The sequence below is a fragment of the Antechinus flavipes genome, chromosome 1 (genome assembly GCF_016432865.1).
Source record: "Antechinus flavipes isolate AdamAnt ecotype Samford, QLD, Australia chromosome 1, AdamAnt_v2, whole genome shotgun sequence".
NCBI classification, from domain to species: Eukaryota; Metazoa; Chordata; class Mammalia; order Dasyuromorphia; family Dasyuridae; genus Antechinus; species Antechinus flavipes.
Genome location: NC_067398.1, coordinates 187,453,539 through 187,479,972, shown reverse-complemented (window position 1 = coordinate 187,479,972; position 26,434 = coordinate 187,453,539). Strand labels below are relative to the sequence as shown.

General features: G+C 31.8%; 1 protein-coding gene across 1 annotated transcript in view; it reads right to left on the bottom strand.

The window, feature by feature from the left end:
- Positions 1-26,434, bottom strand: part of LOC127544708 (uncharacterized) — a 145,794-nt gene that overhangs the window by 101,700 nt on the left and 17,660 nt on the right. The window contains exon 5 of the mRNA XM_051971474.1: positions 9,902-10,024. Within this exon, the coding sequence (XP_051827434.1) occupies positions 9,902-10,024 (123 nt within the window). The remainder of the gene's footprint in view (positions 1-9,901; positions 10,025-26,434) is intronic.

The window sequence follows — 26,434 nt, the reverse complement described above, 5'->3', positions numbered from 1 at the left end:
ATCTAGTGTTGATTATGCTGCTAAGTCAGCTATTCAAAACCTTAGGACCTACTTGGAGATCTACATAGCTTTTTAAGTTTCAGACATCCAGGAAACCATATTAGGTGAGCCTTAATACTTTGAAAAAATCAAGACTAGAGAATTTATTTTAATATATTTTAAGGAAAAACACTAGCCTAGCCCACAGCTGCCACAATATCATAACTATTAAGTTTTTAAGGTAAAAAGGAACAAAGAATAATAGCAGAAAAAAAGTACAATGAGCCAATAAAATTTTGGGTATTCCCTATGATATGGGAGTAAAGAAGGGATTCAGGCTAAAAATGGTTATGGTGATCATAACATTATGCAGTGAGTGATAAAGACAGAGAAGATAAAGAGTCATCAAAAAATTCCATCGATTTTTGAAACACTATAAAGAAATTACAATTGGATAAGCTGTTTAGCTAAATACAATACATATAAAAAATTGAATACTATAAAAAGTAAGACTTTCTACATGAATAAACATTTTAGCCTTGGTCTGATTAAACACTAAGATGAATAAGGCCTGTACCTGTGATTTCATTGATTTAGAAGGAACTCCTGAAAGAAGAAACTACATCTAAAAATGTAGGTCAGCATCTTCTCTGCAACTTAACTCATGAAAGTTTTCTAGAGTATTGAGATGTTATGTGATTTGCCCAGAATCATATAGCCAGTATGTGTCAGGGACAATATCTGAACCCAGTTCTTCGTGGCTTTGGAAGGCAGCTTTCTATCACTAAGTCAGGCTGCACTGCTAAATAATAATACCTGAATTAAACAGAACACATTTTTATGTTTTCTTATAGGTACAATACTTTCAGGACAGATAGAAGCATAGAGCACTAGGTGTGGAGTCAGGTAATCTGACTTCAAATCTAGCCTCAGACCCTTACTGACTGTGTAAAACTGGGAAAGTCGTTTCATCCTTTTGCCTTACTTTCTTCAGCTGTAAAATGAATTGAGAAGGAAATAGTAAGCCATTCCAGTAACTTTGCCAAGAAAATCATAAATGGGGTCACAAAGTGTCAGAAAAGACTGAAAATGATTAAACAACAATATCTTGATAGATGGAAAAAATCAACATAAAGAGAATCATCAGTAAAACAGATGACTAGGAAAGGAAGTGGTCAGTCAACTAAAGAGAGAGGCAATTGATTGCCTGCCCATACTCAATAAATTTTCACAAAAAGTCAGGAAATTTAAAGAAACATTCCACCCATATTTGGGAGACCCTTTTGTGAAAAATTTATAGGAAATTATTTTCAAGAGTTGAATGGAATGAAAAAACGGATAGATTGCAATCTGTATCTTAAAAAGAACCATCAATGATATCACAATTACACTAAAATATAAAAAATTAAAATTAAAAGTACTTTTACTTTTTAAAAAATTTGTTTCTGCCTTTTGTTTTTCCATCATATGAATTTCTCAATATCGCCTCTCTTCCCCTTTATAAAGTCATTCCTTTATAGTAAAACTATAACAAGTGCAGTGTTACCTGCAGTATTCCACTGCCATAATTAGTCCCTCATCTCTAAAAACCATAAAAATCTTAAAATTTCTAAATCCACCTCTCATTTTTGTATATTTTCCTATAATTCTTTATAGGACACTTCAATAGATCTGTGATGTCATCAAATGTGGGCACCTATTTCAATAGGGTAGAACAGAAATTGGCAAACTATAATGACTCAAAAACCAAATACAACCTATGCTGTGTTTTGATATAGCCAAATTTTGGTATGAACTAATAACATTTTTATGTTTTTAAATATTACATTTTAAAATTATATGTTAAAGTATTCAAGTATGCTATTTAATAAAATGTGTTAAAATATTATAGACTATAATATTCATGCCTCTCATTCTGTGTGTGAGTATTCTCCAGATCTGCCTATAAATGTTCCACAGCATGTCTGTCCTACATCCTGGGAATATTCTTCTATTCATCTTTGACATTATATTGGTACAAATGTAACACAAAGGCTGTTCAGCTCTTTGTTACTGTCTATATAACTGATTTACAAACTTTTCAGGGCATACTAATCTCTGCTGACAGCCTTTATTTTTCTTAAAATCTTTTTAATATGCAATTCATCCTCAGACTCATGCAGTCTATTTGTGCTCTCCATGTTCCTATAATCCATTGTCTTCTGGGTGACCCATGATGTGAAAGCTTCAAAAACTGAAGTCTTTTATGATTTGTAGCCACATAGCATTACTGAAAGCATACTGATGTTAATTTAAAAAAAAAAGCTTTAGTTTTAGGGGAAAGATTTGAGTTCACTAAAATCACTATACAATTTCCCCAATGTAATCTAGTCTACTCTCTTCCTCCTATTTAATTCCAGGCTGACTTCATTGACATTTGCAGTGTCTACTCAAGTTATACTTTCTAATGGATGAATTCCATGGAAAATCCATCCAACTCATTATGACAATCTATATAAAATGCATTTTTGTGTATTTACTTTCTCCTATGTGGTTAGACAAAATGCTATTAAGTGATTGGTAACCTTATATAGAACATTCTATAGTTTTCTAGATTCAAAAACAATCATCAATTTTTTTCCATTTTTTTATTAAAGCTTTTTTTTAAAAAAAAATTATGCATGGGTAATTTTTCAACATTGATCCTTGCAAAACCTTCTGTTCCAAATTGTCCTCTTCTTCCCCCACCCCTTCCCCTAGATGGCAGGTAGTCCAATACATGTTAAATATGTTAAAAGATAAGTTAAATCCAATATATTACATATTTATACAGTTATCTTGTTGCACAAGAAAAATCGGATGAAGAAGGAAAAAAAAACTAGGAAAGAAAACAAAATGCAAGTAAACAAAAGAAAGAATGAGAATGCTATGTTGTGGTCCACAGTAAGTTCCCACAGTCCTCTCTTTGGGTGCAGATGGCTCTTTTCATCACCGAACAATTGGAATTGGTTTGAATCATCTCATTGTTGAATTCTGATGTCCATCAAAATTGATTATCATATAGTCTTATTGTTACCATGCATAAGGATCTCCTGGTTCTGCTCATTTCACTTAGCTTCAGTTCTTGTAAGTCTCTCCAGACCTCTCTGAAATCATCCTGCTGGTCATTCCTTACAGAATAATAATATTCCATAACATTCATATGCCACAATTTATTCAGCCATTCTCTAACTGATGGGCATCCATTCAGTTTCCAGTTTCTTGCCACTACAAAAAGGACTGCCACAAACATTTTTGTACAAGTAGGTCCCTTTCCCTTCTTTAAGATCTCTTTGGAATACAAGCCCAGTAGAAACACAACAATCACCAATTTTAAAAGAAAATATATTATATATGGCTATTACAAATATAGGAAAGATGAGTTGGGAGGAAAAAATCTTAAAGATAGTCTTCTGCTGAATTAAATTAAATGTTGTTTTCTGATAAATATATATTTTCTGTTTTCCAACAGAAAATTCCATATATTCTACAACAAATAGTTTTATTGAAGAACAATAAAAATCTGGTCTTCTGTAGAATATAATTTACAAAAACTTGCCTGTTTCACTCTCATGCTCTCATAAAAGATGTTCTTTAAAATGTGTAATCTTTTTCATATAAAAATTATATAGAGAGGAAGAAGTAGGTTTGTGAGATCAATAGTTTTCTTGATTGCATTTTTAATAAGTTCTACAAATTTTTTCCAAAAGTTTAATATCCTTGCCTCTTTCAGATATCTTAAGAAATAACTGTACAATGCCTTGAAAGAATGTTACCAGAAAAGACCTCCTCTCTGTATACTTTATTTACTCCAGATAGTCTTCCCATCTTCATTTTCTTTAATGATTTTTCTCCTTTCCCATCCAATTCATCTTAGGGACTAGGATGTTAGAGTAAAAATGAAGTAGCACCAGGGTCAATCCTTGAAAGAAGCCCTTGTCATAGAAATCTTCAAAGAACATTTCCATTTATCATCTGTTTATTGTCTTCTTTCCAATTTAATCTTTAAATATCCTTGGGATGGTCTGGCTTTTGGTAAATTTTGTTTTCATTTCACTGCTGCACAAAATTTTTCAAAAATTCTATATTTTAAACCAGATTGGTCTTTGATTGTCACAAATTCCCACTTGGAAAAGTCAAATATTTGTGGGGTAAGGTCTTTCATGGCTGCTTATGATGACGATTGATTTATAATGATAAAACTTTTTTAAGTAATGGAGATAGTTTGGTTTAATCTGTTCTTTTATACATTTCCCATGTTGTGGCATCAACTATTTAGGATGAAAGGATCATAGATCTTAGATATAGGATATGAAAGGGGCTTTAAAGATTATCTCTTTTTACATATGAAAGAAGCAGAGACCCAGAGAAATTAAGTTATCTTCAACAAGGTCAGAACTAAGTGACTCTGCCTAGATGACCAGTCTGGGATATAAATTTGGGCCATCTGACTCACAATCCAGTGTTTATTTGAAATATGTGAGGGTGCAGATGTTTAGTAATATCTATTACTTCCTTTAACTACAAAAATTATTTTATAGCTACCTTGTTTTTATATCGTAGTCATTTCAAATATCATTTCACCCATTCCCCAAATAAATCTCCCCTTGTACAAGAAAAAGCTGTTAAACAAAAGCAACTGACATAGAATCACATCAGACTCTTGATACAAATTTTGAATATGAAGTTCTTCATCTCTACAAGGAGAGGAAAGATTTGCTTCTTTCCATGGATCAAGATTATTTATTATAATTATATATCAATCCAGTTCTTTTCATTTAAATTAGTTTAATTATAATAATTGCATTACAATTATTGTATTGTATTGTAATTATAATCATTGCACCTATTTTCTTTTTTTTAATTTCACTCTATATACTTCATACAAGTCTAGCTGTAGTTCTTTGAATTTTTCACATTTATCATTTAAAATATTATTAGATTCTATTTCATTCATATGTAATAGGGTTTGAGAACTGACTAGCATCCAAACATTTGCAAATGAAAGACCCAAGCATTCCTTCCATTGCTCTGCAAGGAATTTGGAACTATCATAATTCTTGAGCCTAAAGATGAACTTTAGTCAAATAGTTCTTAAAGGGATACAGTCTTCCATACAGGGACTGAAAGAAATGAATGAAGGATTTTAAGAGCTAAAGAGCCATTACAGTGAAAGAGACAGAAGTTTATGAATGGAGCTAAAAGAAATTAGTGGCTAAGGGAATAACAAAGGAAAGAAAAACTAAAAGAAGAAAGTGAAAAAAAGATTACTGACACTGTTACCCTCCCTTACATTTCAAAAAAGAAGATTCAGACCTACTTTCCCAACAATACACATCTCTAAGTAGAGAGAAGGAAGTTCCTCAAAATCATGCTTTTTTTCCCCTAAATCCCCCTCCCTGTACCAGTACACTAGCATCATGTATGATATACTCTAATCACAACATTTCTTAGATAATTGTTTTTGTCAAAAACACAGAGGACGGAATTAATATAAAATAGACAAAATTTTACATTAAGGAAGAGGGCCAAATTTCTGTCTAAATGTTAGCAATTTTTCTAACTTTTTATTATGCTACTTTTTCTTGTCTGATTTAAACTCTGTAAAATATCAGAGAAGGGGGTCACATGGATATGAGAGGCCATTATATTGTTGTTGTTGCTGCTGCTGCTGCTGTAATTCAGTAATTTCACTTGTGTCTGACTCTTTGTGACACCATTTGAGGTTTTCTTGGCAGATACTGGAGTGGTTTGCCATTTCCTTCTCCAGATCATTTTACAGATGAGTAAACTGAGGCATATAGTGTTAAGTGAATTGTGCAAGCTCACACAACTGGTAAATGTCTAAGTATTAATTTGAAGTAAGGTCTTCTTGACTCCAGGCTTGACACATTATTTATTGGGCCATGTAAGCTAACAAGTAGCCAATTTTGAAACTTGGATTGGCTAACTAAATACCCAGAGACAAAGGAAGTAAGGAGAAGTGAATAAGAGGAAAAATAACAAACTAATCTATCCTTCAGAGAGGAGATAGCAAGGTCGGGGATGGATTCAACTCTGCACATATCCAGCAGAGAAGAGACCATAAATTAGAGCAGCAGCTGGTCAACTGTCCTTTACAACTATACTCATGCCTATGATTATTATGCATAAGCCAGCTTGTCCAGCTATTCTCCAATAGGGAAACATCTACTTTCACATGTTACCATTTCTATTCTTTTAAAAATTGGAAACTTATTTTTATTTTTACATTAAAAAGTTGATGATATGTGGTCAGCTGATTCCAAAATGGCTTTTATATATTTTTTTAAATTTTTATTTAATAATTATATTGACAGACTTCATGCCAGAGTAATTTTTTTACAACATTATCCCTTGCACTCATTTCTGTTCCGATTTTTCCCCTCCCTCCCTCCACCCCCTCCCCTAGATGGCAAGCAGTCCTATATATGTTAGATATGTTGCAGTATATCCTAGATACAATATATGTTTGCAGAACCGAACAGTTCTCTTGTTACCCAGGGAGAATTGGAGTCAGAAGGTATAAATAACCCAGGAAGAAAAACAAAAATGCAGATAGTTCACATTCGTTTCCCAGTGTTCTTTCTTTGGGTGTAGCTGCTTCTGTCCATCATTTATCAATTGAAACTCAGTTAGGTCTCTTTGTCAAAGAAATCCACTTCCATCAAAATATGTCCTCATACAATATCGTTGTCGAAGTGTATAATGATCTTCTGGTTCTGCTCATTTCACTTAGCATCAGTTCATGTAAGTCTCACCAGTCCTCTCTGTATTCATCCTGCTGGTCATTTCTTACAGAACAATAATATTCCATAACATTCATATACCACAATTTACCCAGCCGTTCTCCAATTGATGGGCATCCATTCATTTTCCAGTTTCTAGCCACTACAAACAGGGCTGCTACAAACATTTTGGCACATACAGGTCCCTTTCCCTTCTTTAGTATTTCTTTGGGATATAAGCCCAATAGAAACACTGCTGGGTCAAAGGGTATGCACAATTTGATAAGTTTTTGGGCATAATTCCAGATTGCTCTTCAGAATGGTTGGATTCGTTCACAACTCCACCAACAATCAAAATGGCTTTTATATTGCTAAGCAGTCATTTCCCATTTGTTAAAAAAAAAAAATCAGTTTCATTTTTTTGTCATGTTATTTTGTGATCTTATCTAGAGCTTCCCAACTCTCTTTTTAAAGAAAGTATTCATGATTCTATTGGCATATATCCTTTATCACTTTTAATTGTCACATACGACCTATTTTTCCAATATTTATTTCACCACTCAGTGATCCATATTTGTACTGAAGTAATTGTGTTCTCTTAAAACACATAAGAAGATAGGCATACTGTTTTTAGGAAGTAGGATAAAGGACGTTAAAATGTTTCATCTTCATTTTCTATCAGTTGAAAACACAGAACTCAAAAATCCAAGGGAAGATGATAGAAGTTAGAATAATATAGAAGTTGTGTCCAATTGATGATAATTCAGCTCAAAGCTGAAAGGAACAAGAAAATAATTTAAAACTATGAGAGCTGGGGGGAAAAAAACAACCTAATCATTTTATCCAATCCAGCTAGTTCTAAATGCCATCCTTTAATTCAATTCAAATCAATACATATTTATACAAAGATAAAAATGAAATAGCTATTGTCTCCAGGGTTACTTAAAAGGGTAGAGGAAAACACTAAAAAACTGGGACACCAGGAAAGGTCTCATATAGGAGAAGAAAGATGAGGAGACAGAACATTAGAGTTATGAGATACACTTTGTGCAAAGACACAGAAAGGGAAATTAATAGGCAAGACCAAGTAAGCTAGTTTGGCTGAAATGTACAGTTAAAATTGAGAGGTAATGAGGAAGCAGTGTGGAAAGATGGGCTGAAGCCAGATGGTTAAAGATTTTAAACACCAGAGAAGGCTGTATTTTATTCCAGAAGGAACAGGACGTCCCTGTAGCTTCTTGAGCAGCAGAGTGATGTGATCAGTTCTGTGTTATAGGAATATAACCCTTTGCCAGCCCAGGTAAATAGAAAATGTTTGGAGAAGCCTCTACTGGCAGAAAATTCCTAATTTCAAAGAAGTAGAGAGATTTGTTTAGGAAAAGTATATGAGGCCACAATTCCAAAGGATTCATGATTAAAAATGCTATACACCTCCAGAAAGAAAACTGATGAATTGTAAGTGTAGATTAAAGCTTTTTCACTTTTTAAATTTTTCTTGCTTTTTTTGGCAACATAGCTAATGTGGAACTATGTTTTACATGACTTCACATGTATAATGGGTATCATATTGCTTCCTTCTTAATGAGTGGGAGAGGGGAAGGAAAGAGGGTAAGAAACCATTAAAATAAACATTTTTCTTTAAATAGATATAAATAATAATCAGGGATATAAGAAGGACAAATAAAGATAAATAAATTTTAATTAAATAAAAGTGTAGTCTAATAAATAAGGGTACGGGGAGTCCAAATAAATAATTTTTAATTAAATAAAAATATCTGCTAAAAAAAAGAAAAATATGTAGAGGTAAACAAGAGGATGAAAATACACCAATGATAAAATAAACAACAATTTACTGCAGTGTCCTGTGATCCTATTCATAATAGATGGCAATAGGACAAAAAGTAACAAGAGGCCTTTTTTTAACACGTGATATTTGCCATTATTTCTTAGACATATAATTTGTTTTATGAACATAAGCAATATGTCAGATACTATACAAAGTGTAGAAGTCATAATTCCTTTTCAAATCTTTCATTCAACAGGCAATTTATACAATATAACTTTAAAATATTTAAAATATGGACAATAATATCAGCAAAAGCCAAATAATCAGTGCAAAAATCTATTAGTATCCATCAGCATAAAGGAGGAAAAAGAGAGAAATGATACTGATATGGAGTCAATGGAACAAGTGAAAAGCTTTTAATATTTGGAAAAAGATACATTCAGGAAAAAATGTTAAGATTTTTGAAAATCAATACAGTATACTACTCAAACTACAATTATAATAGAAGGAAAAAAAAGAATGAAATATTTTAGAATATTAACAACATACTAGGTAGGGTGGCAGCTTGTCATAGCTGAAATTAATATAGATTTTGCTTTACATGGTACAGGAGCTTTGTGACCTTGGAAAACTCATGTCACCTCTCTAAAATTTAGTTATCCCATTTGTTAAATAAGGGCTGCCCTGTCTACCTCATAGGGTTGCTCTGAGGAACAAATTACTTAATGTGTGTGAAAATGCTTTGAAAACTATAAAACACAGTTCAAATTTAAGGTTATTATTAGAATAATATCCTCAAGATCCAAAAATAACTAGAGGAAGTTTTTCAATATGTTGAATAGAAGCTCTACAGGAGATTTAGAGTAAAAACTAAGAACTGAATGGACACTGAAAGGTTTTAATCTTTATTAATAGGAAAAACACCACATAAAGAAAAATTTGCTATTTAAGAGTGAGGAAAGAGCTATATCTGTGATTTAATTTGGGTTTATATTCAGACATTTAAATTCCCTCCATTAAAGCCAGATCAGCAATTCATGTATGATGTATATATAGTCTTAGAGATTTTCCTCAGGCACTGAAAAATTGACTTCTCCAGGGTCACTCAACTAGTATATGCCAGGGTCTGATGAATCCATATCTTCCCGGCACAAAGATTAGTTTTCTACCCTCATTGCCACATTGCCTTTATTATTATCACAATTATTATCACAATACAAATGGTAAAAGTTATTAAATTTTAAAAGTACTAAATATTGTTAATGGGAGAGATCTCATAACTTCTGATTGACTATATTATAATAAATTCCTTTACCTTCTAGTCATAAAATGTGAGATTGAGGAAAAGTATACATAATGGATTGAAACTCACCACATATTGTAAATTTAAATTGTCCATTTTCCCATAACAAAGATCAAGAAGTGTGACTGTTGGTTTAGTACAGTTCTTTCTTGACATCAACCAGGGCAGTGCAAGCTCCTCAATGCCAGTTGTCTAATAAAAGAATGGGAAAAGTTTAAAAATCAGTCACCTAGATTTGGGAACTACTGTATCAGAATAACATTAATATAACAATTATTAGTGATAAAAGGAGGAATTCGAAGGAATGATGCAAATATATAATTACACATTTTCAAAAACAGGAACCACCTTAAGTCATGCAAACTAACTGATACCTTCATGGAAATCATCCCTGTAACATTCCTGACAAGTGGTCATTCATCCTTTGCCTAAAGACTACCAGTAAAAAAGGGAAGCTATTGCTTCCTGAAACAGCTGAGACTTCTGGATAACTTAATTATTAGGAATATATATATGTGTGTGTGTGTGTGTGTGTATATATATGTGCATATATATATAAATATACATATATTTATATATATATGCACATATATATATTCTTTCTGGTTCTAACATCTGAAATCAAGCAAAACAAGCCCAATCTTTTTTTCCCACTTCATAGTCATGGGCACCCAGAAGTGAACATAGTACTCTAAGTCTTGTGTCTATCTCTTTGAGAATCTATCATTTTATCTTTTATAGCATAGTAGAAAGGTTCTCAATCTAGAGTACATTATCGCTGAGCATATAAGAAGATGGGGAGTATTTGGCAAATAACTTTATTATTGTATTGAAATTATTTAATTTCTTTAATTTCTTATGTGCATATGCATAGAAAACTACAATTTATGTCCTTTGAAATTAACAGAAAGCCAGAGTTATATAGATTGAAAAAGATTGGGAAAGCTTGACTTGGTAAATGATATTCATTAATTAATTATTTTATTTGAAAACTTAATCACCCTGAGGCTAATCTTTTAGCGATGAAATCCTCTGGCCTTACATAAAGAAGTTTCTAGGAGAGAGTCACTTATTATAATGTCAGACCTGTGCTCAAAATATTTCCAAGGAATGTCTCAAAAGTAGACAGTGTACTAAAACTACTGTAGGAAGGCTTGTTGGCAACATTATATTGTTATTGTATTAGAGAGGAATTCAAAAGTATTATGTAGTAGACAGCACAATGAATTTAGAATCAGAAAGGATGAATTTAAACTCTATGGTATTTGATATAACTTAAGAGACTTCTCCATTACACTGGAGAAATCCAAAAATGGAATTGACTTCCATCAGGAAGTAAGGGCAGCCTTCTTAAAAGAGGTTTCTAATTTCAGATTGGAGGAACACTCATAGACTATGTGAAAAAGAAGATTCTTGCCTACATCTGGAATGATCTATATGGCCTATGAGATTTCTTACAGCTCTGAGAGTAGATGATTTAAAAACATTACAAATTCATGAAATGGGATAATAGTTGATAATCTTGACAAGGAGCAATAGTAAATTATAGGCATTTGAAAGGGTACTAAATGGAATCAAGGGATTCTAACTACATTTGTCAAGATTCCTTGCCCAGGAAAATGTAATAAAGGTCCCAATTCATTTTTCTCTCTGCTTTTAGAGAATTTAATAAAATGCTTTAAATAAAAATAAAATCATTCAAGTCCCAGTTAGACACCCTAATGAAACTTTTTTTTTTCTTCTTTCTGTGCAATCAATGATAATCTCACTCTTAAGTGACTTTCATAAAATGAAATACATTGACCAAAAAGGCTTTTGGTTTAACCACTGTTTTATCTTAATATCAACTTTTAGAAACTATGTCAACAGTAATTTTAAAAAATCTTTACAAAGAGAAAAACTTTAAAGAAATAGAAATTTGGGGGTGAATATACATTCTCCCTTAATAGAGAAAGAAAAGGAACAGGAAGGGAAAACAGGAAGCACAACTTTCAAGTTTCTCAGAAAATACAGGTACAATTCCTCCTGTAGAGGAGCCCTAGGAGACTTCTATGGGATTTAAGAGGTTCCTCTCCATACTCCCCAAATGTGGTAACCACAAGGATGGGGCAGTGGCTGCCCACAGAAGCTCTGCACATGAATTCTGCCCATTTCTTCCATCTGTCCCCTTATAAAGCAGATATATTTACCTTCTTTCAAATGTGTTGCTTCATCCTTACTTTCCAAAAGATTTCCAGCCTCCCCCAAGTCAAATAAGAAAAGAAAAATAAATTGTTTGTTCTTTTTTATTTATCGATTCCCAAAGATCAAATAATTAGAACACCAGAATCTTTGGTCTTCTCACAGACAATGTTTTCAGCAACATGCTGCAAAGAAAAACCTCCCAACAACTAAGAGTTATAAAAAAAAGTGGAAGGATCCTGTGTGAGTGACAATGGATTCACTGTCATTAGAGATCTTTAAGAGAATACTGAATATCATTACATAGAAATTCATTTGATACAATGCAAATCATTTAACATTCCTGGGTCTCAGTTTCCACATCTGTAAAATGAAAGGATTGGACTAGAAAGCCTTTCCAAGTATAGTTCTTTAATCCTATTAAAAATTGCTTTAAAGAAGGGAAAGGGACCTGTATGTGCCAAAATGTTTGTGGCAGCCCTGTTTGTAGTGGCTAGAAACTGGAAAATGAATGGATGCCCATCAATTGGAGTATGGCTGGGTAAATTGTGGTATATGAATGTTATGGAATATTATTGTTCTGTAAGGAATGACCAGCAGGATGAATACAGAGAGGCTTGGAGAGACCTACATGAACTGATGCTAAGTGAAATGAGCAGAACCAGGAGATCATTATACACTTCGACAATGATATTGTATGAGGATGTATTCTGATGGAAGTGGATTTCTTTGACAAAGAGACCTGAGTTTCAATGGATAAATGATGGACAGAAACAGCTACACCCAAAGAAAGAACACTGGGAAACGAATATGAACTATTTGAATTTTTGATTTTCTTCCTGAGTTATTTTTACCTTCTGAATCCAATTCTCCCTGTGCAACAAGAGAACCGTTCGGTTCTACAAACATATATTGTATCTAGGATACACTGCAACATATCTAACATGTATAGGACTGCTTGCCATCTGGGGGAGAGGGTAAAGGGAGGGAGGGGAAAAATCGAAACAGAAGCGAGTGCAGGGGATAATGTTGTAAAAAATTACCCTGGCATGGATTCTGTCAATATAAAGTTATTATTAAATAAAATAAAATTTTTTAAAAATTGCTTTAATCTTTTATTAAACCCTAAGAGACAACACAATGCACAGAAATAGGTGAAGAAAGTGAACTTTTTCAAAGGTTTGAGCAATCTATGATGGCCTTAACTTGAATAGAAGACTTAGAACCTGCTGGCTTACTTCTAGGCCAGTCTATCAACTGCTTGCTGAATATACTACTGAGAGTATATATATATATATATATATATATGAGAAATTTATTTTTCTCAACTTCCAATTTTGGGGAGACCAAAGTAAGCAGGAAATCTGTCAATTTACAAAGAAAATGAGTGAATACTAGCCACATGGAATATAACCCTTGTGTTTTTCATTCATATGATTATATAACCAAATAAATTAAAGTTAAATATTATCATACTTCAAATTATTAAGCCAGAACTTTCCTTGTCTTAGATTTTAGATATTAATAATTCTTTTCTCTATTGTGCTAAACTCTAAATGTCCAAAATTTCCACAGTTTACAATCAGAGTTACCACAGCAAAGACAACTTGCTCAACTAATTAAAGAAGCATTAAAATACTGGAATTGTTTTTCATTTAATTTATAGGTAAAGATACCTCTGTGAAATGCAAATTAAGACAAGTCTGAGATACCACTGCATACCTGTTAGATTGGCTAGAATGACAGGGAAAGATAATGCAGAATGTTGGAGAGGATATGGGAAAACAGGGACACTAATACATTGTTTGTGGAATTGTGAATACATCCAGCCATTCTGGAGAGCAATTTGGAGCTATGCTCCAAAAGTTATCAAACTGTGCATACCCTTTGATCCAGCAGTGTTTCTACTGGGCTTATACCCCAAGAGATACTAAAGAAGGGAAAGGGACCTGTATATGCCAAAATGTTTGTGGCAGCCCTGTTTGTAGTGGCCAGAAGCTGGAAACTGAGTGGGTGCCCATCAATTGGAGAATGGTTGAGTAAATTGTGGTATATGAATGTTATGGAATATTATTGTTCTGTAAGGAATGACCAGTGGGATGATTTCAGAAAGACCTGGAGAGACTTACATGAACTGATGTTGAGTGAAATGAGCAGGACCAGAAGATCATTATATACTTCAACAACAATACTATATGATCAATTCTGATGGATGTGGCCCTCTTCAACAATGAGATGAACCAAATCAGTTCCAATAGAGCAGCAATGATCTGAACCAGATACACCCAGAGAGAGAGAACTCTGGGAGATGACTATATACCATTACATAGAATTCCCAATCTCTATTTTTGTCTGCCTGCATTTTTTATTTCCTTCACAGGCTAATAGTACGCTATTTCAAAGTCTGATTCTTTCTGTACAGCAAAATAACTGTTAAGACATGTATACTTACATTGTATTTAATTTATACTTTAACATATTTAACATGTTTTGGTCAACCTGTCATCAGGAGGAGAGAATGGGGGAACAAAGGGAAAAAGTGGAACAAAAGGTTTGGCAATTGTCAATGCTGTAAAATTACCTATGCATATAACTTGTAAATAAAAAGCTATTTAAAAAAAAAGAATTTAGCACAAAAAAAGATACCTCTTTAATGCTTATGGTTCAAACCCAAAAATTAGTTTTACAATTATTTATAGTCTGTAGCTCTCCAGCTTAATATATTGACCAAAATTATGTATTTCTGTCATGAGAACACATTTTAGCTAGCCACACATACACTATTGTGTTTTGAGAAACTAAAAAAAAATTTACCCAGGGCAAGGCTATTACAATGCCCATGTTATGACATCACCTTGGGCTCCATTCCATGATGAAACAGAAAAAATATCACATCTCATGCTTCAGTAACCATAGCAATTTTTCTGAAAAAGTCAAGTTGCAAAACCACATCAGGATCCTAGGTACATGGATAAGATCCACTGAAATGTTTGCCACATAGGTAAATATGTATATAATAAATGTAGGGTGAGATCAGGGAAGTGACTAAAATAAATAATCACTATCAACGTCTTTACTTTTAAATTATTTAAATTGTTTAAATTAGAAACTTTTAAGAATTTTGATGTGAGCTTCTTGTGCTTTTTTCTCCTCATTGAAAAAAAAATCATCTACTCTCTCTCAAATCTTCCCTCTAGTTTTTGACAAGGGAAATCCTTCTTGATCTTGGCAAAGTTAGTCTCTCTACATGTGCCTATGATCCTCTTCCTTCTCAGGTTCATTGTGAGACTACCCCTTCATTTATCCTAATTAACTCTGCTTCTAATCTCTAACTTTTCCCTGGTTCTTCACTTTTTCCTTTAAATTTTATTTACCAAATCTTAAAAAAAAAAAAAAGTTTCATGAAATTTGTCTTTCAATTGATCATCTTCTGTTTCTTCTTTCTTCATTAAAACTTCTTTTAAAAAAAGGTTGCTATACTTTCTTTTTTCATTTCTTCTTATCTCAATCACTTATTCTTCTCAACCACATTTGCAATATGGTTTTCAACTTTATAATTTGACTGAAACTACTTTCTTCAAAGTTATGTGATAAATGTGGTTTAAATATAATACCTAAGTCATAAAGTGATAAAGGGGAAAAAAGGAAATACAGACCAATAGTTCTAATGAATATTAATATACAAATTTAAAACAATAAAACAATTGAATCCTACAATATAACAAAAATTATTTACTATGACAATTATGTTTGTGCAAATTCATGCTAAAAACCTTTTTAAAAAATAAGCACAGAAAGAGGTCATTTTTACTTTTAATCACTATACCCTTCATTTAGCTTTCCTTTTCTCTCTCCTTCATTTCTTTTAGCTCCTTCCCTTCAACTTTCCTGTTGAATTAAATGAATTTTTGAACCTAAATGTGTGTATATGTATTCTTCTGTCTTAAGAACAAATTCAAATAAAAGTTAGGTGTGTTGTCTCCCTGTCCCCATTTTCTCATCCATTATATAAGTTCTGTTTAGAATGTCATTCTTCTTCTCTTTTCACTCTTTTCCCAGTACATATCTCTAATCCTTCCATTGTTCTTTTCAGATCATCCCAATATAATATACTCATACCCTCCCTTTCTAAGTAGACTCCTAATTGCTCTTATAATAATAAAGTTTTTAGTATTTATATGCATCATCTTCCCACATAGGAATGTAAATAGTTTAGTCTTGTTTACTACTTTATATATATTTTCTCACAGATGTTTATCTTTTTATGTTTCTCTTGAGTCTTGTGTTCAAATGTCAAATTTTCTCTTTAGCTCTGGTCTTCTCATCAGGAATGCTTGAAAGTCCTCTACTTTATCAAAACATTCATTTTCCTATAGAGGAATATAGCCAGTTTTGCTAGAAAGGTAATCCTTCTTTGTAATCTTAGCTCCTTTGACTTCCAGAATATCATATCATAAGTCTTCCAGTTCTTCATAGTGGTAATTGCTAAATTTTTTGTGTTCCTGTGACTCTACAGTATTTTAAACTTTTCTGTCTGGCTGCCTGAAGTATTTCCTCATTGACTTGGGAATTCTGGAATTAGGTTATAATATTCCAGGGAATTTTCATTTGAGGTTCTCTTTCAGGAGATGATCAGTGGATTCTTTCAATTGCTACTTTGCCCTCTGATTCTAAGATATCTGGGTAGTTTTCCTTTGTAATTTCTTGAAATATGATAGCAAGATTTTTTTTCTTGTTGACACATATCAACTAAAATTCCTCAAATTATCTCTTCTATTATCTGCATCAATTGTTTTTACTAAGAAATACTTCACATTTTCTATTTTTTCAAAATTTTGACTTTGTTTATTGTTTTCTGATGTCTTACTTTTTTATCTTCCATTTTGTCAATTCTAATTTTTAAGGTTATTTTCTGCAGAGAGGTCTTGTAACTCTGTCATTTGTCAAATTCTGATTTTTAAGGAATTCTTTTCTTCAGTATTTTTGTGCCTTTTTTTTTTATCAAGTTCCTTTGCCTAATTTTAAAGGAATTATTTTCTTCAGCTCTTTTGTGCCTCTTTTTACCAAGTGTTAATTTTCTTTTTATCAATTTTCTTTCTTTCGTAGCCCTCATTTCTTTCTCCAATTTTCCTGTTCTGCTTTTATTTGATTTTGGAAATCCTTCCCTCCCCCCCTCTTTTTAAAGGTATTCTAGTAATTTTTTTTTAACTTATGTGCAGTCTGCCTTTTATTCAGAGGCTTTTATTAGAGGTCTTCTTTTGAGCTTATATCTTGAACTATGTGTCACTGTAGTATTTAATGGCAAGATTCTTTTTTGTTTGCTCATTTTTAGTCTATTTTTTGGTTTCAGACTTTACATTAAAGTTGGGTTCTGATCACTTATGGCCTGAGCTTTAAGCCATACATACTCAACAGGGGTATAGAAATCTACCTTATTTTGCAGGAAATATGAGGGAAATGGGATATACGAAGGGGGGAAGATGATAAAAAGAGAAGGAACATTGGGGAAAGAAGTACTCAGTAGCAAAACACTTTTGAGGAGGGACAGGGTAAAAAGAGAAAGAGAATAAATAGGGGATAATACAATTAGCAATTGTGATTATAAAAAAATTTTCAAAGCAAGTTTCTCTGATAAGGTCTCATTTCTCAAACATAGAGGAAATTGAGTCAAATTTATAAAAAATAAGAGTCATTACCCAATTGATAAATGATAAAAAATATGATCTGTGCACAAAGGGCTGCAAATTCATGCATATGTTTTGACCTAATAACATCACTACTAGACATGAACACCAAAAGAGATTCAGAAAAAAATAAAAGAAAAAGGGAAATAACCTATGTACAAAAAATATTCATAGCAGCTCTCTTCTTAGGACAAAAAAATTAGAAATTGAGGGTATGTTTATCAATTGAGGAATGGCTCAATAAATTGTGGTATGTGCTTTTCATGGAATATCATTGCTTTGTCAGAAAAAAAAAACCTGTTAAGTCCTCCGTGAACAAGTGAAATATACTGTACATAAAGTAATAGCAATGTTCTAGGATGACCAACTGTAAATGACTTCATTATTCTCAGTACAATCATCCACAACTGCTCTGAAGGACTAATGGTGAAAAATCCTATCCATATTCAGAGAAGTAACTGATTGTGTCTGAATATCAATTGAAGCATTCTCTATTTCTCTTCCTCTCACTCTCACTCTTGTTCTTGCTCTCCTCTCTTGCTGTCTCTGACTCTCTCTCTCTCTCTCTCTCTCTCTCTCTCTCTCTCTCTCTCTCTCTCTCTCTCTCTCTTTCTCTCTCTCTAATTTTTCTTGAGCATTTTTAGTTTTATTAGGTTGAGAGATTCGTGTTTTCTTTCACAATTTTGACTTCTATGGAAATGTTTTACATAAATTCACATGTGGTTTCTTAATTGTGGGTAGGGATAAAGGAGAGAACTTTAAACTCAAAAATCTTAAAAGCAAATGTTTAAAATGTTGTTTTGAATAACTGGAGGAAAATATTAAATACATAAAACTGGAAAAAGAAACAATAAATATGAAGAATTCAAGAAAATGTAGGAAAAATTATATGAACTAATGCAAAGTCAAATAAGTAGAACCAGGAAAACAATAGACATAATGACAATAATTTAATGTAAATGAAATGAAATTCAATTGTGATGTCCAAGTTCAGTGAAGAAAAAAAGAAAATACTCTGTCCTCTTTTCACTGCATATTGCAGAGGTATTGAGAGAGGAGTAGTATTCATAAATGTAGAATATACCATCACAAAAGTATCGTCCTTACCAAATTTTTCTCCTAATTTTTTTTTCCTTTTTCATCTTTGCTATAAGAAAAGAATCATTAAGGAGCAAGAAGAATGTTTTTTGATTTATTTCAAAAAAATATTTATTAAGCACTTCCTATGTGCCAGACACTGTTAAATGCTAGAGAAAACAAATAAGGGAAAGGCAGTCCTTTCCCTCCAAGAGTTTACAATACCAAAAAGAGGATGTAAGTGCCCAGTGTGGAGTCATTATGTAAGCAGAGTAGCTGATGAAAAATGGAGCATTACTTCAAACAAATTTGTAAATGAATGGAATGAAAAATAAATTAAAAAGTGAAGGCATCACATAAAAAAATTTTAATAGACTAACTACATAGTAAAAAAAAAAAACAGGAAGGATAAGTGAGGGACAACCAGAATGTCACATTAATATTCAAGTGGTATAAAGAGAACTAATAGACTTTATTGGCTTGGGACAGCATTTGTGGCAGATTTGTGGGAGAATATGAATAATAGTCATTCAAAATGGACACTCATGGCTTAACTATGACCTGCACTATTGGAGGAAATCCTCATCTTCATACAATAATAAATCCTTTGTTGTGTTGTAATAAGACTTCTATTCATCATTCCCTACTGTACATTCCAACAATACATAAAGAAAATTCTCACTGAATTATACAAATATTTCAAACCCCTCCCATGCTTTGCTGTATATGTTTAAGTAGTTCCTATTTAGAAAGAATTGATCATCCCCACTAATTGTGGACTGAACACCCCCATCAACTGCCACCAATAATAGAGCAAGTAAGCCAGCTTAGCAGAAGTAGCAAGGTAAACTAGGGGAGAGACAGAAGGTGACATGTCTCAGACAAGTCAAAGCACCAGCACCTAGTACTACTTCCCCTAAAATTAAAATGGAAATAGGCCAGCTCCCTGAACCCCAAGATCCTAAACTAGTCCAAACCACACATTCCTCAATGATGAAATTACTATGTATAAGGGATCCACCTTCCTCACTATCAACAGTACCAACTTCTGTCCAATTACCACTCCTGGGAAGGCAAACATAGGACCCTTGAGAACTGCACTACATTTCCTACCCCACTTCTTCTATTAGCACTTGCCACCAAAGTCATACTGGCATTGTCAAATGATTCAACATCAGAAAATGAATGAAAATGATAATAAAGATGATGCATTACCATTTGCTTTGCCTCTGAACTCTTAAGACCCCATGACCTTTCCATTTGACTCACAGCTAAAACCTTCTATGTGTACTAGCATCTCCATTAAAATGTGATTGCTTTAAAAATGGGAGCAGTCTTAACCCTGTGCTTAACAATTATAAGTGCTATTTTATTAATAGCTATTACTATTATATATTGTTAAACATACAATTATTAAATGCTTAATACATGCTATTTTATTCATTCATTTAGAATTTAAGTATCCTGATATATGCACAAATTAATGTACCAAAATTAATTATTAATATTATTTTTCATATAGGAATAAAGAAAATTCGTAAATTGCATCCTGTTGATCATAATGTTAGAACAGAATTGGCATAATTTAAGATAGATTTTTCATAGTTTTTCTTCATCTATTTTTCTTCATAGTTTTCTTCATCTAGATCAAAAATGGGCTGATGGAAATTCTGAAGGACAGAAAAACTAAGCTTTAGTTCATGATCCACCAGGGATAAAAATTTATATATATATAAATCTTTTTACCAATCAAAATAAATTAGAGTCCTAATATTATCCACAAATGAAGAATTCTCAAAACCTCAATTTTATTCTTATATAGTAATTTCTAATTACAGGGCAAAAAAAATGAATATAAATAATCCAAAGACATTGTAGTACTAAGGGACCAGGCAATGTCTTTTTTATGACCATCTCTCTCTGAAAGCTTATCACTGTGTCTAACACATAGTAAATGCCTAATAAGTATGTTTGAATAAATTAATATGTAAATTGTTCATAAACTTGTATAGTCTTTAGAGAAATAAAAGAGCTAATCAGCATCTTACTAAACCAAACACTAATAAAAAGTAAACCAATTTTATAGCAGCAGAAAAAATAGGTTTAACTCATATGTTTCAAGTACTCTGCACTCCAATTCAAACTTTGAAAGATATGAGGTTTAAATTATTTAAAATTACTGAAAATAATTTCTTGCACAAAACCCAGGATATATTACTGGTTTTATTTTCTTAAGAATTTTTTTAAATTATCTTGACTTTTATTTGTATTGTTAAATGGCAAGTAATTTCACAAAGAACAAAAATGCTAGGCTTATATAATATTAAATATTTATTAATATTCCTACAAGATCTAAAATCTTAATAAAATCAAAACAATATTTAATAGATAATTTTTACAATTTATGAGCCCTGATAGCATATTAGGTTTTTACTTGAACATAGTCCCTTTCTTGGGGCTATTAGATAAATATTGATTTTTTTTTTGTTTGAGTATCTAACAAGATTTATTGACATGGCAATTCCATATTTTCTGAGAGAAATAATAAATCTTGTTAGGCACCAAGGCAAGAAGTCAATGTCAATACTGGCCATTACTACATACATTTATCATTGTATTCATCTGAGTTGAGTGAAGATCCCATAAACACTTAGCTCAGTTTCTCTAATATATTCAGGGACATCAAAGACCCTTACATTTTTCCAGCATTCATTCATAATTGCAATAGATTAAGTCCAAATGCTGGGAGTTTTCTTTTACACCTTAAACCTGTTCCAAAAGATGCCTTTGCCACAAAGAGAATTGAAATGGTATATGACTGCAGAAATTTCTACATTTGACTTATGTTTAAGATTCTGTTGTGTTTTCTCTATGTTATCATATAACTACATCAATAAAAATATCTACACAATAGTATAGTTGATTTTTATTTTGCAAGTCAAGCAAACTATACTCAGAATGTCCAGGGTATTCAGATAGGAAAGCACTGAAGATAACATAGTGTCAAAATTATACATACTGCTCTAAAACAATCCGAAAAAAATTAATGTACAAATTCTGGTCAACCTGAAAACTGTGATGTAACATGCTCATCTGATTTATTTTCTGGCACAAAGAGCAGAACAACACAATATCATTAGGATATTAATTACTAATTGCACATTTGTAATTATTGTCATTTCATTCCTTTTCTTTCTTTAAGATAAATCCTGCTGGCACAAACCACAGACTTGCAATGCTCACTTTTCTGCTTTACAAACTCTATTATTGAACTTTTTCTAAAATGCTTAAAAGAAACAGTTCAAAGAATGATAATTTAGTGATAAGATCAGTCTTAGAGACAGTCGCTTGAACAACACAGGATTGCTGAGGCTAAATGACTAATAAAGAAAACTGATTACATTTACTTTACTACCCATCTGAAAGACAACCTGTTAGGTCTGAAATGGATTGTAACAATTTGGCAGTTGTTAACAAAGCTTCATCCAGCCTATTTAGTGTTAAAATTTTAAGCTTTTATTCCAGATCATCTTTTACTCCCTTTGTAAATCCATGTGGCATGTAAAAAGTTCAAGATATAATTTCTTGGTAATTAATCATTTTATTAATCATTCCTAGAAAATAATTGATAAAGGGGTCAATAAATTTCTCGAATTCCAAAAACCTCTCATGGAACCTGCTCAACCACTTATATTCCCTCAAAAGCATGTACATTCCTAAGGGTGGCAATCAACTATCATTGGTTAACAATTAATTAAAAGAATGAATACTATAATGAGAAGTGGGCCCAATCGAATGATTTGACTGGGGAACTGTGACTTTAATCACTTAGTCTTAGACAAGGAGATCTATCTTTTATCCAGACTATCCTGGCCTACAGCAATCTAGACAAAAGGGGATCTATCTCTGCTCAGACCTGGCTGAGTGGAACACAATGGGTCCAAATTCACCTTAAATTCTTTGTAAAATTTCCTAGTTTTCATTCACTCTGTCCTTCAGAAAACTAAGTTTCAATCTAATTTCCAAATGAGGGAGAGGTCCAATCCTGGATCTCCCCAATATTTGTTTAATCATTTCTCTCATGTGTAAAAAAATGCTTGAATTCCAGTGCTATTTCTTTTCAACAATGCCATTAGAAATTTTGAAATCTTCAAAGTATAACAAAATTAGTACATTAAATAATGTTAGGGAAGGGTCGTAGCTAGAAGGCATAGTAGACCAGCTCTTTTCTAGAGTCATGAAGACCTGAGTTTGGATCTGTCCTCTGACACTTAATAGCTTTTTGACCCTGGGCAAGTCATTTAATGCCAAGTGCTTCAAGTAAATACTCTTGGAAGCATATAGAATTGTTGTGCTTCTAAATGGAAGACTGAGCCATAGAGAAAGGAGAAAGTATCTTCCAATCACAGAAAAGTCTCATTATTTTAGCCATAAATAATCCCATGTGCAAACTGGAAAACCAGGATTTTAATGTGCAACTAACCAATTCGATTTAAAATTCCTGGGACTATTGACATTATTATCCTCTCAAAAAGGCAACAATTACAAATAGGAAAATTCTATTAACTCATTTTTTAAAATAGCCCGCAAAGTACAGTCAATCAATGAAAGACTAAAAATCTAGATCGATAAATCCAAATTCTTTTGCTTTAAAGTAACCTGAGATAGAAATAGATAATTTTTAAAATATTCATTTTTAATATACTTATTTTTAAAGATTTTAGATCTTATAGAAACATTAGTAATCAATTAATATTATATAAGCATAGCATTTTGTCCTTTGGGGTTTTTTTTTAATATTTACATTTAAATAAATGAATTGTCAGTTAATCAATTCCACTTTATTAAGCCTCTACTATATATAGGTATTATGATAAATTCAGGGAATACAAAAAAAATCCTTGGTCCCAAAGAATTTACAGTATAATGAGTAGAATATATTCAGAATAAATTGATATAATCAATAGGGAAGACAACTAACATCAAGAGGATAAAGAATTATGTAAAAGTAGAAAAGAAATCCAGAAGGGAGAGATGAGAGAAAATTGTAGCCAATGAAAATTTTTGGAATCTGAAGATACAGTATCTTATACAATGAAAAGAAAGGTGACCCAGTGTCATTTGACAGAAGACTATGTGGTAGGATGTAAAGTATAAAATGATTCAAAAAGTAGGAAGTGGCCAAGTCAAATATTCATGAACTGTATGAAGATCAGACAGATTTTATATTTCCAAAATGATTGCATGTACTCATAATTCTAGCAATAATATATTAGCTTATTAGGGACTGTTTTCCCAAATTCCTAATATTGACCAGTTTTTTTTTTCTTAAGTCATTTTGCCAATTGGCTAGGTTTAAAGTTGAATAAAATCAATTTTAATAGACAATTTTTACAATTTATGAGCCTTAGTAGCATATCAGGTTTTAACTGAACATTGTCTTCAATTTTATATAATCAGAATGCTGAAGTAAACAAATATTTATTTAAATATCTGTTGCACTGATCAAGTTCTCTATTTTTAAACTAATAGGGATTTTGATGATTAATGCGTCATAGCTTAGTTTGAGATCCTGTACTGCTAGGCCCTCCCCCTTCCTACTTTTTGTTTCTCATTATTTTAATTTTCTCAACTTTTTGTTCCTCCAGATGAATTTTGTTAGTGTTTTTTAACTATTAATAATCTTTTGGGAGTTTGGTACAGGATTGAATAAATAAATTAATTTAGACAATACTATAACTTGTATTACAGTAGTATAACACACTCACAATGCATATTTCTTCAATTATCTAGGTCTGTCTAATTCTACAAAAAAAGTATTATAGTTGTTAGTCATATAGAAATGTATAGAATGTGTAGAAATGATGAACAGGACGTTCTCAGAAAAACCTGGAAAGATTCATATGAAATGATACAAATTGAAATGAACAGAATTAGGAGAAGATTGCACACAAAAACAATATATAATAATATTGTATAATAAGTATAATAACTTTGGTTGAATAACTTGAATAAATTGAATAACTTAGCTATTTTCAGTAATACAATAATCCAAGAAAATTCTAAATGACTTAGGATGAAAAAAGTTGTCCATCTCTGGAGAAAGAACTCATGGAATCTGAATGTTAAATGAAGCACACTTTTAAAATTTTTATTTATTTTTCTTGGTGGATTTTTTGGTCTATTTTCTTTTACAACATCACTAATATTAAAATATATTTTGCATGACTACACAAATATAAAACAAATCAAATTGCTTGTATTCTCAATGAAGGGGGTGAAGAAAGAGGGAGAGAATTTGGAACTCAAGCTTTTTAAAAAATATATTATATTTAGAAGAACTGCACATGTTAATCCCTCCCTGATGTCATGATTCTCTTTGAGAATGAAGGACAAATAACAACAACATGCTTAACCTATATCAAGTTTTTTACTGTCTTGGAAAGAGAAAAGGAGAAAAAATTTAGAATACAAGATTTTGCAAAACTGAAGTTGAAAACTATCTTTGCATGTAGTTGGGAAATTAAATAGTATAAACATTTAAAAATAAAAAATGTTAAAATTATTTTATTTAAAAATATTAAGAAAGATATTAAAAAACAGCAGTTCTTGAAGGAAACATGGTGGTGTGAATAGAAACATGGTAATGTGGGTCTGAGCCACAAGTTTTATTGTGATTTTTGGTTTTTTTATTAACTTGATCATGACCATTCATATTTCCTTAGGATTTTGAAGCATAAAAAAAAGTGCTGCATTTTTTTCTCTCCTCTTTTTTATCATTTTTTCTCACCTCCTAGTCATGAAATTTGAGGGTTTATATATATGTACATACATACATACATATATATATATATATGTTTATCGTCTTATATACATAAAAATGCTTTTCTGCTCCTCTAATTCCAAAGTTTATACCTCAGATTTCTTCCAATGTAATTACCTCAACTTTAAGTCTTCTGTCTATAACCTGATTCTTTCATCAATTCATTTTCATCATGAATAAATTCAATATCATGGATGAAATTCAAATATTATGTATAATTTAAGTCCCATAAAAAAATTCAACATGTTCAATGGTTTCCTTTCTCCTAATTTCATTCTTCTCTTATGCTGAAATACTAGATCCTAGGCATCCAGGAAAGGTCCTACTTACTTACCCAAAGCTCCCCAGTGGATGACTGCTGAAGTAAATAGAAGAATTTTGGAAAGATATTTGCGTGAATAAAATTTGTTATTTCCTTTAAGCAGAATTATCATAATTAGATAAGAAACTCTGTGTGTACATATATATATATATATGTAATACAACAAGGTCTTGATATTTTATCAATTCATCAATATCAATCAAATTTTATCAATTTGTCAATATTATCAAAAAAATTTTATTTTATATCAATTTCTTTTCCAAATTAAAATTGTGCAAAAGAAACCAAAAAACATATTAACCATGCCTGATAGTAGCATTATATATTTTTAAAGAATGTAAAAGTCAAAAATCTTTTATTGAACACAACTGGTCACATTTCTATTTCATACTAATCACAAAAGTGGAATCTATTTTTATTTGCCTATGTTCAAATCTAAGATATATTCATCTACACTTCTCTGTAGTATTCTGAATAATACCACCATTATCATTTTATAGGGAAAAGATTTTCTT